The 15,969-nt window shown below is 38.6% G+C and overlaps 1 protein-coding gene across 3 annotated transcripts in view; it reads right to left on the reverse strand.

Annotated features, from left to right (window-relative positions):
* Positions 1 to 4,146: 4,146 nt before the first annotated feature.
* The window catches only part of ZNF438 (zinc finger protein 438), a 101,498-nt gene continuing 89,675 nt past the window's right edge, over positions 4,147 to 15,969 (reverse strand). For all 3 annotated transcript variants that reach the window (XM_077808271.1, XM_077808268.1, XM_077808270.1), the window contains 2 exons: positions 10,005 to 11,880; positions 4,147 to 7,047 (listed from right to left, as the gene is read on the reverse strand). In XM_077808271.1, coding sequence (XP_077664397.1) covers positions 6,438 to 7,047; positions 10,005 to 11,880 — 2,486 coding nt within the window. In that variant the 3' untranslated portion in view covers positions 4,147 to 6,437. The remainder of the gene's footprint in view (positions 7,048 to 10,004; positions 11,881 to 15,969) is intronic.

The raw sequence follows: 15,969 nt of genomic DNA on the forward strand, positions 1-15,969 counted from the left end.
CATAAAATATCAGACTATCTACTTTCATTTTAAAAAAAGATTCTAGCTCTCATGGTTGCGAAGAAAACCTGAATGCTTAAAAACCAGAAAGCAAATAAAAGAGAACCCAAACTTTTATTAAAAAACTGTATATTTTAAGCCAATCTCGTGTTTTTGAGGGGCCTGACATGATTTTTGAGCAATTGGGGCCGGCACTACTGCAAAAGTGGGAGTGCTAATGTAGACAACGTTCCAGCGAATGCCAGCATTTAAATCACCATATCATATAGATCTGGTGGTAATCGCAGAACTAGACGATTTGGTGCTTAAAACCTCAGATGCTGCAATGGAGCCCTGACTACACTAGAACTGCCATGACTGGAGCTAAATTGGTGGTAATAACTTTGGATATGTTCACCAAGAAGTCGAGCATGGCCCACTCCCTCGTGCAAGTGGCTTACATACCTATTAAGGCCTAGACTAAAACTGCAAACAAGGGAGCCATTCGTGATGTTCACTTTGGTGAGGCAGACATTTGATACTTAATAACTAAATATTTCCTGTAGGCCACAGAACAGGCAATGGGCCCTGTTTCAAAATTCTGTCAGGGTGGATCTGAACTACTTCATTGTACCCTCACATCTAGCTTCCAGAGACAGCTCTAGACAAATTTATGATTGTACAGTCCAGCCTGCTTTAAAGGTACACAAAAATTACAGGATACCAGTTAATTACCTCCCTCTGTCACAGCTACAGTTCATTTGTGACTCCTCAACTCGTGTTTCCAACTATTTCTCACTATTCTACCTCCCGGAGCCTTTCAAGGAGCTATTTTCCCAATAATCTGATACACATAAAAGTAACATTTTACCTTGACAGCAAGAACTAAAAGGCATTTTCCTCAATAATAAGGGTAAAAATTACAGTTCTCAAAAACCTGTACCAATATTAAAGGCTAGACTGAATGAAGTGGGAGGATTTAGTTGGAAGGTGCAGGGAACCTCCACAATCTCAGACCTGTGTACAATAGAACTAGTACAATTTATGCCAATCTTCACTCTGACTACTTTATTTCCATGTTCTTCCTCCTCTTATCAGCAATTTTTCACCTTTGATTCAGCACTTTGGAGCAATGACCATCTCTCTATATATGTTTTTCTAGCACTAGCACGAGTCCCTAATCTGGATTGGCTGCTACCACAATACAAATATTAATCAGCACTCCCCTAAGAGAAAAACTAAGGGGGACCTGTCTTCTGCTACCAGAAGACTTAAGACTTAAATCTAGCACCAGATATGGAACTGTTAGCTGAACACTGATCATGTGACTCTGGAGTGTGTATCTGGAAACCCTATCCACAGCCAAAACGGCAGAGTGAAATGTCAGCCAGCAGTATTTGGTTTGATTTTCACTGCCCTGTTCATGCAGGGTAGATCACTCACACACCCCACACAGGAGAATTTTGTCCAAAGTAGTGTGGACCTGGAAATATTTACTAGAATTAATGTGTTATTTTCACTATTTGTTTTTAAAACAGTGACAAGTAATTTATAGCAATTGAAGCAACTTGTAATCTCTGTCATCCCAGTATAAACCTGGAGTATCTCCAAGGTAACTTCATGATAATTTCTCTGGATTTACCTCAGGTAAGAGAAATCACAATCGCAACCCATTATTTGTAGGAAAAGCCAAGTGACAACACCCACCTGGAGAAGTTGGCCAGAAAAGTATATGTGTATAGTCAGCCTCTTTCATGCTAAAGTAAACAGTGCTACACCGTACCAATTTTCAGAGACAAAAGTCTAAACTAATAAAATTGCCACACAGGTAAAAAACGTGTATTATCGGTTCTTACTGCAAATTTGAAAACTAGTATCAGCAAACTATTAGCAGCTCACTTACGTTTCTGAAACGTCTCTTAGTTTAATCCCCAAAACCTTGCAATTTATACTTTGGAATCTAGCAGAAGAGTCAGCCATACACAGGCAGTCACATACGAAGGCCCCAGTCCTGCATGTTGCTCCACGCAGGCAGATGCTTGTGCAGAGTCTAATACTACGTGTCTCTATGCAGATGTGTGTGTGTAGGATGGTGAGGTCTGCCCATGAAGACCAGCTGGCAGGATCAGGCCCCATTCATTATTACTAACCAAGAAAAAATGAGAACATTTTAAGAAACAGAGGGGAAACCCCCCATAATGTGATGAATCAGCGGTAAAACTGCATTAAAACGGGAACAATCAACCGTTGCCACTCTTTTTAAGTCATCAGATATAATTTTCTCCTAGAGGTCATAATTTTTCTTGTGTCATATTCTGTGCACAGACATTTTCACGCTTCAGAGCTATGAGGAATTTGACAAGTAAGCCTATTAAAGTTATAGCATTTTAATCTTTATGCTTGATAAACACAAACCAAAGTTGTACAGGTTTGATAATGGTAAATTCAACATAAGTTGAATTTATAGTTATAAATAAAAAGAAAAGGAGTACTTGTGGCACCTTAGAGACTAACAAATTTATCTGAGCATAAGCTTTCGTGAGCTACAGCTCACTTCATCGGTTCATGAAGTTGATAGATTTCCACTCCATACGGCTAAATTCAGTGTCTTGCATGACAGGTTTCAGAGTAGCAGCCGTGTTAGTCTGTATTCGCAAAAAGAAAAGGAGTAAAGCTTATGCTCAAATAAATTTGTTAGTCTCTAAGGTGCCACAAGTCCTCCTTTTCTCTTTGAAAATACAGACTAACATGGCTGCTACTCTGAAAATAATTATAAATGTCCTTCCAAAACAAATGGATATATAGTGGATGTATTGTAGAAATATAATAAACTACATGGTTGGGCCTAGATAAGATGATAATTCTCAAACACCAGCACCATTTGCCTAAAGTTAAAACTTAAATCTACTCTCCTAAATTCCTATTCATCCTTCTTATGACACTTTTTCCAAAAAGCACAGTGAATGGTAGATAAAAAAAGTATCTACCAAGGCACCACAGTAGCTCCGATGGAGCCAAACAGCAGAGATCTAAATTCTAATAAATAAATGAAGTTTAGCAATTATTGCCAGCAATCATGTCAAGCAGGCCATAGGAAACTGTAGCAATGCAGCTGGAGAAGGGCAAGATTCTGCAAGCCAGAGAAGTCAATGGAACTCATCCAGCTCATCCAGATTATTTATGGCATGCTGACGAAGGAACAACCTTCCATACAAGGAACAGCTTCTAAGTTGAACAGTGAAGCTGAAACAGTTTTAGAAAGGAAGAAAACAAACAAACAAACAAAAAAAAAAACAGAATACCAAAAAGTACAGCTACAAAAACAATGACATTCATTTCAATAATTTTAAAAATCATTTATGTGCAAAAACAGATGTTAGCTTGTCAAACTTTGAGGTAAACAGCAAACTGTACTCATGACAACCACTTTGTTTAGCAGTAAATTTGCTCTATTTAATGGTGCTGTAAACAGGCTTCCACATGTTGCTTCCAAATATTATCATATTGAGTACAAATTCAAGCAGAAGCACATGGAAAGTAAAGTATATATCTGTAATTAATACTGAACTATTTTCAGATACCCAAAACTTTGTATTTCCTTGCACAGGCTATCATAATCATAAAACCCTGAAATGTATAAAATATGTATCAACCTTTTTGTTTTAGTGTCTGATTATAAGCACTCCAGAGGACACTGAGAAGTAGCTTAGAACCATGGTCTCATCTGCCTTTAAACCTATGAAATATGAGGACCTTTTATGCCTCTCTGGCTCTTTTACCCAGTGTCAAGGGGCTGAAGAGGGAGTGAGGATCTCATGGGTCGTGAAAGAATTCTAATTCTTACTTTAAAAGAAAAATCACCACAGATGCATATTATATACAAAGAAAATAAAAATTAGTGTTTGTTCTTGTTTGAACAAAATAAAAGGGTAAATGTGTGTGCCTGACCTCCCATTTTGCTGGCTCTGTTGCAGCAGCATTTTGTCAAATATTTTCTTAGGGTTTTTCCAAGAACTGCTCTGACATCACTGATGCTACTCCTCAACACAAGAAAGAACAATAAAGCTGAGTCTATGTAAGCTCCTTTAAAAATACATTGGAAGGAAAGGGGAATTCTTTGTGGGGAAGGGGGGAATTAATATTTGCAACAAAAAACATGAGCAGAACAGAAATGAAGATTTTTTTATTTGCAAGGTTTTGGCTAGATCTTAAAACAAAGGGGGGACAAAAAAATTAAAACAAATGTCCTTTTAAATATGACATGGTTGTAACAACTTTAAAATATTATTTAATGAAAACAAAACGTGAGTTTTACACAATTTCCTTTGATGTGTTTTAACTACATAACTAGAGGGATTATTCTTATATTCTAGAATTTAGTCTCAAAGACACCACTCTAAGCAGTTTGAATTTGACAATTAGCAAAGGCTAATTCAGAAGTGTGCTTCTCAATGAAAACATGCTAATTCAAGAGAGAATACTTCTTAGGCCACGTCTACGCTACCCACCAGATCGGCGGGTAGTGATCGATCCCCGATCACTCTGCTGTCGACTCCGGAACTCCACCAGGGCGAGAGGCGGAAGCGGAGTCGACGGGGGAGCGGCGACCGTCGATCTCACGCCACGAGGACATGAAGTAAGTGATTATAAGTCGATCTAAGATACGTCGACTTCAGCTACGCTATTCTCATAGCTGAAGTTGCATATCTCAGATCGACCCCCCCCCCCAGTGTAGACCAGGCCTTAGTGTAAATACACTGTACTTAATGAAATATACTCCTTGTTTGAAAAGAAACATTCAACTTTAAAAAGTATTCCTTTCTAAATGTTCTTCATATGCTTACTTCACCTATTCAGTAAGAGTACATGTGAAAGGTACAATATGAATACACATGTTAGCATCAGAGTATGAACAGTTTTTATATCTCCAGGCAGTAGAGATTTACGGATCATCAAAAGAACCCACCAGAACATAAAATAAAGTATTTCAGAACTAGTTTGGCATATGAAAATAGTATCTTTCTGATAAAAGTTAAAGTAATGAAACAACCAAGCATTTGAATCAATGGGAATTTGGAGGGAAATTGTCAAATTCTACAGGGATTTTTTCCCCCTCCTCAAACAACTGCAGTTTCTGAGATTTTTCCTTTTTTTTTTTCTATTTTATTTGGCTCCAGTCTCATACTTAAACACCGAACAGCATTATAGGATAAGGAATGTCATTCAAACGTTATCGTCTTATCAAACTTTTACTAATGTTACAGAAAAATCATGTAATATCTTCCAGGATCCCACTATGAGAAACCAACATTTTTTAGGTCCTATCTTCCTATGTTCCCATAACCAGGCTAAAGTCTTGGACTTTTCAGAGTTTTAGCCAAGTCGTATGTGCCTACCGCAGACTTTCTATGGATAATTCTTCCATCACTGCACTACCACAGGTACAGCTCGACAGATGGTAGAAATGGAGGAAGCAATAGAGTAAAAGGAGCACCAGCATTTTGATCATTGTGTCATCTTACGTCCTTCGAGCACTGTTAGACAACATAGCAGTGAGTACCTAAGCCATCTACATTAGTGTCCCCAAAAGAGTCTAGGTGTAGACAAAGTTTTAGCTCATAGTAGCATAAACACAACTTTTAGGCTGTGTGTACATTGGCTGGCCAAACAATATGGGAACCCTATTTGGTCACAACAAACTTTAAACAAGGCTTAGAACCTGGATTGTTAGTGCAGAAGGAATCAAAGAGCCAGCAGTGTGAAGGTTATCTTTATAATCAGAATATCATTTTTTTTTTTTTTAAGAAAACTTAAGTTCTGAAGACTTCTAAAGAAATCCATAGGAGCTCCTTGGAGTTCATTAATATTTTTTCTTGTGGCTTTCTATTGTCCCAGTGTACAACTGTGCTCCATATTTATAAGCATAAAAAAGCATGTACATTAAATCTTAACATGCACCCAGAGAACTGTATGCATATATACATTTCCCATAAAATCTGGAGGCACTGTTAAGATTGAAAATTATATTTTCAGTCTGGTTTGTCATTCTGTACAAGAAGAGCATTTGTGTGCCATTACTTTACAAAGGGCACACATTAATGTATCTGAGTACAGCATAATATAATATCAGTTCCTCCCTTTTTCCTCTTAATTTCAACCGCTTACATTCTGCATACTTGTTTCTGTGAAGGTCCTTGTGCATCAACCTTAGTATGGCATTATATAACAGGCTTGTGTGAGTCTCTGTGTATACATATATATATCTGAAAAGGCCTATGGTGAGAATTAACAGTTTTGTATTCAGCAAACAAACCTAAACTACACGTAAAACCACTGCAACTGATCACCAAAGAGAATGAGTGAATTAATTGTAAATTTTTGTGACATTGCAAATCAGACACAAATAAATCAGTAACCTTGGAAACGGAATACTTCTCGAGCTGAATTTTGCCAATGCTTCATTTTTCAGCATTATTAGAAAGTTCAATAACTCCCTGTTTGGAGAATGAATTAAAAATAGTCCAAAGAAGAGAGGGGTCTTCACAGTTATGATGATTCTGCCAATGACTGAAAAGCTCCTCTTTTCTTCTAAATACCTGCTTGCATAAAATGCAGTTATAATCAGCTTTACACCAAATTTGAATTTTTTTATTTTGTGTGGCACAGCCAAAATTTTGCAACTCTTTTCCTGGTTCACTGTTACCTGATGGAATAAGCTCACTTTTAGTTAATATATCAAAATTATTTTGGTGAAGATATATTTTCCTTTTCAGTTTTGGAAAAGCATAAAACTCTTCCTCACAAGTGGCATGTTTGACTGGATTTCGTCTCTCTTTGTGCTGCTTCCAGAAATGAGCTGCATGTTTGATTAGTTCTTCCTGAGCGCCCTTGCCTCCCTGTAGAATTCCTTCTTTTATTCTTCCTTGGAGCTCCTCTCCATGAAAACACAACAAATGAAACTTCATCTCAGCAAAAGACTGTGCAGTAAACTGGCATCTGCCACAATTGATCTGCATTTTGACTTCTCCTTGACTCTGAAATAAATCTTCAAAATTGCATTTATTTCCCCTAAAATAGGAAGAAAAAAAAGGAATATGTACGCTACTTCAATACTAGCCGTGTTTGGAATTAGAATGGAAATTTCTAATCTTCTAAATTTTAAGAAGTGGAAAAGGAGGAGGAATTTATGAAACATTATATTTACTTTATTAAAACCATGCATTTTTACTGCAATTAATAAAATATCTGAGTTATAAGGACTGAGAAGAAAAATAACGTGATAAAATAGTAGGCAGAATGGGGTGAACAAAACAAATTATATGAAATTATGCACAAATTGAAGCTGTCAGGAAAATTATTGTCTCCAAAATCAGGTTTTGTTAAACTTTTACCAACCCCTAGATGAATTTCAATGAAATGTTAAAACACAACGATAACCCTATGTGGGCAACCCAAATATTGCAGCACTGTGCTAGTAAGATGGAAGTGAAAATTACTAGACATTGACTTTCAAAAGAGAAATTCATTAGTCTATTTTCTTTTATTGACATGAGAAAAATCCAAGTTCTTTTTTTAAAAGGCAGAAATAGGAAAAATAAAATGGAATACTAAAGTTTTTTCGATTTTAACAGTCTATTACTCCTGAAGGCATTCTGCACCAAAAATTTAAAATTCTGCACCAAAAAAATTAAAATTCTGCACACAATATTTGTCAAATAAATGTGGAGGCTCCAGCATGGCATTGGGGAGAACAGGCCACTGGCTGCACAGAGGTGGGAGATCACTGTGCAGCTCCCCCCGCCCCGGGACACGAACTCAGCAGTGAGGCTGCACCCAACTCTAACACAGTGCAAGGTCCTGGCCTGCCCCAGAAACACCCCAGGGCTCTGCCTCTCTGTGTGTGGGCCAGCAGGCTCAGCAAGGCAGGATCCAAGTGTGGAGGAGCTTAATGTGGGGGGATCCAGGTGTGGGTTGAGAGGGTTCTTTGTGGGGCAATTTGGGTTCGGGTGACTCAGTGGGGATCCGAGTGCAATCTGGATGCACATGGGCTTGTTGGGGGTTCTGGGTGCAACAGTAATGGGACTCTGCAGGGGGTCCAGATGTAGGTAGTTGAGGCTCAGTGGGGGGAGGGTCAGGTCGGTGTGTGGGGGGGTAGAGCTAGACAGGAGGGTCTGGGTGCTGGAGGCTCAGTAGGGGGTCCAGATGTTAGGGGAGTAGGGCTCAGTGGGCTGGGCATCCAGGTGTAGCTGGTTGGAGCTCCGTGGGGTGGGGATCCGGGTGCGGGTGGTTCGCCAGGGGTGGTCACGTGCAGGGGGAATGGGGCTCATCGGGCGGAAGGGGGTTCTGAGTCTGCGAGGGCAAGGCTTGGCAGGAGGGTCTGGGTATGAGGGGGTCTGGATGCCTGGGGGTTGGACGCATGGGGGAGCAGCTCCCTGTACAGGGATCCCTCCCCCTGCAGCTGAGGAGCAATGGGTGCAGGAAACAGGGGAGTTTGCAGTGCTTCCTGCAGCCACAGGACAAATCTGTGGGTGGCTCTGACCCGGCCCCGGATGCCATACAAGGGAAGTCCCGTCCCCCACAGCTCAGCTGTGACTAGCAGCCGAGCCTGGTGCAGGGTAGGAGCCACCAGCCAGGTCTTCATCAGTTCCGCCTCCTGGCCCATAGTGATTTTCCTCTCTCCAGCTGCTCTGGGCACCTGAAACATACTGCTGGGGAGGCTTGCATGACCGCACTTGCAGCTTCCCTTTGCTTCCCTGTCAGAAAGTCATTTTTATGCAGGGAAACAAGAAATCTGCAGGGTACATAAATTCTGTGCATGCGCAGTGGCGCAGAATTGCCCCAGGTGTAGTCTATGATACTGTTGATGATATAGGTAAAGATTTTAAAAATATATATAATTTATAACCAGACAGTAAATGCCCTTTTAATTTCTTTCTGTAACAGGATATCAAACATGAAAGATAAAGAAAACAGACGTACAGACAGACAACATCTCTTTGATTTGAATTAGGTTTCTGACAGGGCTCCACAGAATACTTTCCCATAGTAGCTAGAGAAATATGGGTTAGATGGAATTACTATATAGTGATACAAAACTGACAAAAAATTCAAACTAACAGGGTAATTATAAATGATTCATCATAAACCGAACAGTGAAAATTAATGAGGTATTGCAGTGTCCACTTGGGTCCAATACTATTAAAATTTTAATTAACATTTCAGAGGATAGAGAATTCACTGATCAAACTCACAATGGTATAAAGCAGAGAGGGGGTCAAATTAAAACACAGTATAGTACTGACACTGTAGAGAAACAAAATGAACTTAATAAACTACATTTTAATAAATACAAATTCATAGTAATACAAACTAGAAAGATAGCATTTATCCAACCATGGAAAGATTAGTTCACCACAAGATCATAAGGTAGGAGCAGGAGCATTTTCTATCTTCTATAATAGAGAGTAGAAAGCAGTAATCAAATGCATGAATATGGACTAGGTAGCAGTACTTTTGAGAAAGAACAGGGTAACAATACATAAGATGGTAAACAGAGTACAAGTAAACAATGCAACACCATTAGATGTCTTGAAATGTTGTGTTCAGTTTTGAATACCATTCTTTTTAAAAATACAAATGGGAAAGAATACAGATGAGAACAAGGCTAAAAAGTAAGACTAAATATTAGGAAATACTTTTTAACTGTAAGAAGTCAGGGAATGAAAAAAAAACCCAGCTCCACTATTGGTTGCGATATTACTTTAACAGGAAATATTCAAGACTAGACTAGGCACAATCTGTCAATGATAATTTAGGATTAATAAATCCTGATCGACTATAGGAGGAAAGGGATGGACTAGATGACTGACTAGAGAGGTCTAACAAAATTTGCAAGCTGCTCTGAATCTCAACTTGGAAGAAAAAGTTAATAAAAATAAAAACTTTTATAGTAATATAAATCCATAAATAGCACTAAAACAATGAAATCATTTTCTTATTGACATTTAACTTGTATATACACTCACCTTTCTATTATTTCTTCCGCTCCTTTTATATTTATGTCTCTATTCTTTAAAGCATCTTGCAGCTGCTGTTCACTTGTGGAGGGCTCGGTGCTGATAACAACCCTGTGTACTTCCTTCAGATGGCCAAAGTATACTCTTGCATGGCCAAATACTTTGGCACAAAACTCACAACACACAAGTTTCTTGAGTCTACCTTCATTGTGATGAAGCTTCATGTGAGTGCTTAGGCTTCCTGAATGAACATATGCTTTATGGCAAATTCGACAACTATAAGGCCGTCTATTTGTGTGTGAGTTCATGTGGTCCTGAAGATGGTGTTTAAATTGAAAGTTGTGGTTACAGACATGGCACTTATGCCATGGTTTAGGTACAGTAGAAAATACATTTCTACACAGATCACTTTGTTTAGCAGAAGTGCCATCACTCTGCTTATAACTTAAATATTTATTTGGAAGTGGATCATTTAAGAAAATGTCTTGTTCTATGCAGTCAGGAGTATGAGTTTCTATTATAGCCACAGGAGAAGTCAGTGGAGCTAAAGCCTGCATAACAACTACAGGTTTTGGTCTGATACTACGGTATTTTGTTACTGACTCAGCCCTACAATCTTTTGATTCACGGGGATCAACTTTTATTCTCTCTTTACCCTCTCTAAATTTATTAATGATGCACTTTCTTCTTTTGGTCTGAAATGCCAATATATCATCTGGGGTTCTTCGTTTTCTGCCTCTTCTCTTAGAGGCTACACCATTCAATTTCTTTAGATTATCAACATCCAGTTTAGTGGCTGGACTGAAGGTATTTTCATAGGGGGCTTGTTTGGAGATTTGTGCAAAAGATATCGCTAGTAGTTTATCATAAACTCTGGTAGAAACATTAAAGGTTTTCACCAAAGGTGGTATTTTTTCACATTCAGGTCTTCGCCCAGGAGTAGATGCAGCCACAGTGTTAAAATTTTGTTTAGGTTTACAGAACATTGCATTTTTCATTCTTGAATATGGCAAGATAGGAATTTTTCCTTTTGGTGCAGAGTGATTCAATTGAACTTCATTGCCAAATATTGCCGGTGACAGGACAGTGACAGAATTTGCAGAATTCACCAGTTTTTCTTTAAGTTTCTCAGACAGTATGACTGAGCCTTTTGTGGCTTCAGTAGTTGATTTCATGGAATGTAGATTTATTTTCACAGGATTTCTTGCATTCATTGGCTTGGACAAAGATTCCTTAATGACAGATGGTCCCGAAATACTATCTTCAGCAGTTTCTGTTTTGTTTAGTAAAGGAGATACAGATTCTATACAGTTGTTTTCACTGAGTAAAGTAGCAACTGTAATTTCAGTAGAACCATGATCAATTAAAATAACTTGTTCAGATGAATCTGTAGTAGAATGAGCTTCAGGAAGGTCTCCAGTTGAAGTAGTCATTGCTGGTGTCTGTGATGAAATTTGTGCCTTGGTAGGAATCTTGTTATGTGCACTTGAAGAAGAGGTTTGAATTGTTTTTTTGTCAATCAACAATTTATTTTTTACAGATTGATACCTAGGAATAGGTAGTTTGAGGTTTTCAGGAGGGGACACATTTGATCGTTGGATTCGTTGTGCTGCCAGTGAAGGGGTAATATGTGGCAAAGCTACAAGAGAAAAAGTTCCCTCACGACCAGCAACTTGCATTAGAGTATAGTTTTGTGTTGGCATTATAAGTGATTTAGAGCTTGCAGATGAAATAGGATTTGTTTGTTCAGGAAGAACAGGTGGAAGACAAGACACCCCTGATGTTATAACTTTGGGTACCATCTTTGGTGCAATTGTCCTAAACTGACTTTTATTCTGAAAACCATTTCCACTTCTTATTATCCCAGAAGAGAATTTCCGTTTATCTGAAATAATGAAATAAAACACACAAACATGTAATATAATGTATAACAACTTTTTTGTTTAAATTACTTTATCAAAAAGGAACTTGTTTAGGAGCGATTCCATTGCTCAAAAACTTACTATGTTGAGCATGCCTTTCTACCTGTCATGCTATCTTGCAATTCCTTTTTAACGCTTGTGGGTTTTTTAGATCTAGACAGAAGCTCATCTGATATTTCAAAAATTAATGCTACAAAATATGTAAATGTACCTTGGGATAAAATGTACTGCCAGCAAAACCTTATAATCACTCTTATTTCTGCCTGTGGAAATGATATGCACTTTGGCTGCATAGCACCAGAGTTCCATTTAAAGCTATGGTTGTAGTTCTATTCCCTTGTGGGACTCTTTTTTTAAAAGCTTTCCTCAGACTTTTATAATGTTTTTACATGTTTTTACAATTAAATCACAGACATTTTAAAAGTGAGTCAACTCCTTTTTTAAAGTATTAATGGGGGAACAAAGAAAAACATGTTGATAAAGAATAAAGCTAATGAACAACAGAAGAAAGTTAAAATATACAAAAGGCAATGGACATGGATCAGCAGAGGCATAAGCCTACCTTTCAGGTAGAATGTGAAAAGACATTAAACATGTGTTACACTGCACCATTGCCATTTTCACATTACAGCCTCATTGCCTATCAATAAACAAACCCATTCTCTGACACCTCAAATTAGCACAGCCTGAGGTTATTGCAGAAAAATTCCTCTCACTTTCTAGGAAGGAGATGAACCAATGTTGCTCTAGATTTCCTGCTTGCTGATTTCAATCACTTTGGTTTAAATCAATCCATCCTGTAACTTGAGATACCTCTCATTCAGAACACTAGATGCTCAGGTTCCAGAAATACAATCTGGTCAGGTCCATCACCTGTACGGTCCTAGGCCTTCAAGTAATATTGGGAAAAGAGCAAGGTGTGGTATTAGGAAAATTCAGTCTTAAACAGAGGGCTGTCAAACAGACAATGTAAAAAATAAAGGAATATTGAAGGCTACAAGACACACCAAAAATTTTCACAGTGAATTACCATGAAGTTGTTTAGTAGAGAAGTTTCTGTAATACGTACAGCATTACAACTGTACAAAGACTGAGTGTACCTTTCTTCTAATACTGCCAACTCTAACACTTTTATCCTTATATAGCATATACCAATTCATATTACAAGTTACATACATTATTTTTAAAAATACATTTTAATCTCACCCTAAAGGCCGTAATACAGAGGGGTTTTCACTAGAACCCACTGCTCTGCCAGAGTCCCTGGGCACAGAATCAAAGTAAAAAACCTATTCTTAGCTCTTAATACACAAGCTCTCAACTGTTAATATTATTGGTAGTATTCAGGCTTTTTGCTTCTTACACACAATTGTTGTTTTTAAGGTAAGATTTTATGTGGGTTTTGAGAAGTACAACATGACTATGTGGATTAATGTAATCATTAGCCCAGGCACATAATTCTGAGCTGTAGGCTAGATTCTGAATTTGAAAGTTCAAAATGCCTATATTATTTAATAACAGGAGATTAAAGGATGACTATATTTTTCTTTTAGGGGACAGAATCTGCTCTTATTTACTATGTTACCTTCACCATGTATGGATGTCAAAGAGTTTCTACAGAACAGGCAGGTTTTTAGTTTATTACAGTATTCCACAGGAGGTGGTTTCCATTCTCCTTTCAATTTTGGCTTTCTCTGTGGTCTCCGTCTTATTATCCCAAAGTCCCATTCAACAAAGTGAACATTCTGAGATGGATGACAATAGCTTTTTGTTTGAAGTGATGCTATAGCCTTTTTGACCCCAGGTTATTAGAGAGACAAGGTGGGCAAGGTGATATCTTTTATTGGACCAACTTCTGTTGGTGAAAGAGACAAGTTTTGAGCTTACACAGAACGCTACCAAATAAGTACTTTCTCTCTGACTAAAGAAGATGACATATCAGGGTCAATAATCCCAGTAACTCCTTGTGACAGACTGACAATATCCTGAACAAACCTTATTGAATTAAGTTAAACTTTACTAAATTAAGTTTAGCATCTTTGGAGCTCACTGTATTACAAATGCAAATATTTATGAACTATTGTGGGATTGCATGGAAGCTCTTTAGATTAAGGGGGTTTCTCTAGGAGGAGGGGATATATGCTAATATAATTCCTCTTTTTATCAACCCTTTGAAGACTCCCCCTGGGGAGAGAGAGAGACCCAGTGCACACTAATTATCTGCTTCCGGGAACTCCAGATCAGAGATCTTTGATGTTTATAGTAGGGTGGACTAAACTTGTCATTTGAGCGTGCCTGTTCTGAGCTGAAGCTCTGATGAACTTATAACCACAAGGAAGCCCCTAAGGTGGGGTGCTGAAAGAATGTTCTGGCCAGAGAACACGTGATAGCTCGGAATACTCTGGTAAGCTTATTAGGATGTGTGTACGTTTTTTAATATGTTTTCTCTGTAATGCTTTTTACCTTAAGAATAAAGTAGGCTTGCTTAGAAAACTCCAAGAGGTAACTTACAACTGTAGGAATCACTCTATTATCAGTCTCTGAAGGGAAAGCAAGCAGGTCTGTTTAGGCAGACTGCCTTTGTTGGGAAATACACAGTGAAGGCAGGGAATTGTGCAGCCTGGACACACCCTGGTCCGAAAGGAGTGAGATGTGGGTCTCCACCCAGAAAGGCAACGGCTGGAGATCTGGAAGCTGAGTTGGGTGCCCTTGCTGGATCACGGAGGGGAAATACAGGTGCAGTGTGGCCCTGAATACTCTAGGACCCAGGAGCCCAGAAATGTCAGGCACCACAAGAACTATTAATTTTGGGGTCTGAGGCACCTTTTTTGGAAACTGCTGCATTAGATAGTGGGTATTTTTACATATTGTCCTTTTGTGAAACTCATGAATTTTCTTTACTGCAAACTTAGAAGACAGCAAAATGGTATTTATTGAAAGGAATTCTCTATACAATTCATCACTCTGAAGTGACAGTCTCATGAAGTTCTTAGCCAATCGAATAATAATTCATGAAATGGCCTTTAAAATAATGGATTTTTTAAATCAATTTTTCATATTATGCAGTATATTGTAACGTTAAGCAATGATTTAGCTGAGTTTGAGACAGAGTTTCTATACAAACACTTTTTTCAACTGGTCATAATTTTATCATAAATATTCCTTCCAAGCTGAACCATCCCATGTTTGGTCTCAGTATTGAGTGCTGACTTTTTTGCCAAGCTTACAATAGTCTAGTGAAGAAGTGTGGGTTGTAATTTCTTTGGTATTGTAATGGATCACACACTTCTATCGCCTCCCAGTGGGAATGCCTTTCAGTCCAGTTCCCCACCCAAGGATGGGTTTAGCTTCAGCTCAGATTTGCAATGTCTTTGCCCCTTTTGTTATCAGAGTGGGAGTGGGATTGGAACGACGCTTATGCCCCTCCTGCAGCAGGGCCAGTTGGTATGGGAGCCTGGGCCCTCTGATGCCAACAGACACTGATTGAAGACACTGCACCCTGGAGTTCCCTTGCAACCTTCCCTGGGTCACTTCCTATTATCTAAAAAAGAAAAGGAGTACTTGTGGCACCTTAGAGACTAACCAATTTATTTGAGCATGAGCTTTCGTGAGCTACAGCTCACTTCATCAGATGCATACCGTGGAAACTGCAGCAGACTTTATATATACACAGAGAATATGAAACAATACCTCCTCCCACCCCACTGTCCTGCTGGTAATAGCTTATCTAAAGTTGTCATAAATATAAAGGGAAGGGTAAACCCCTTTGAAATCCCTCCTGGCCAGGGGAAAGCTCCTCTCACCTGTAAAGGGTTAAGAAGCTAAAGGTAACCTCACTGGCACCTGATCAAAATGACCAATGAAGAGACAAGATACTTTCAAAATCTGGGAGGAGGGAGAGAAAAAAAGGGTCTGTGTCTGTCTGTATGCTGGTCTTGGCCAGCGATAGACCAGGAATGGAGTCTTAGAACTTTTAGTAAGTAATCTAGCTAGGTATGTGTTAGATTATGATTTCTTTAAATGGCTGAGAAAAGAATTGTGCTGAATAGAAT

The sequence above is a fragment of the Eretmochelys imbricata genome, chromosome 2 (genome assembly GCF_965152235.1).
Source record: "Eretmochelys imbricata isolate rEreImb1 chromosome 2, rEreImb1.hap1, whole genome shotgun sequence".
In the NCBI taxonomy this organism is placed as follows: Eukaryota; Metazoa; Chordata; order Testudines; family Cheloniidae; genus Eretmochelys; species Eretmochelys imbricata.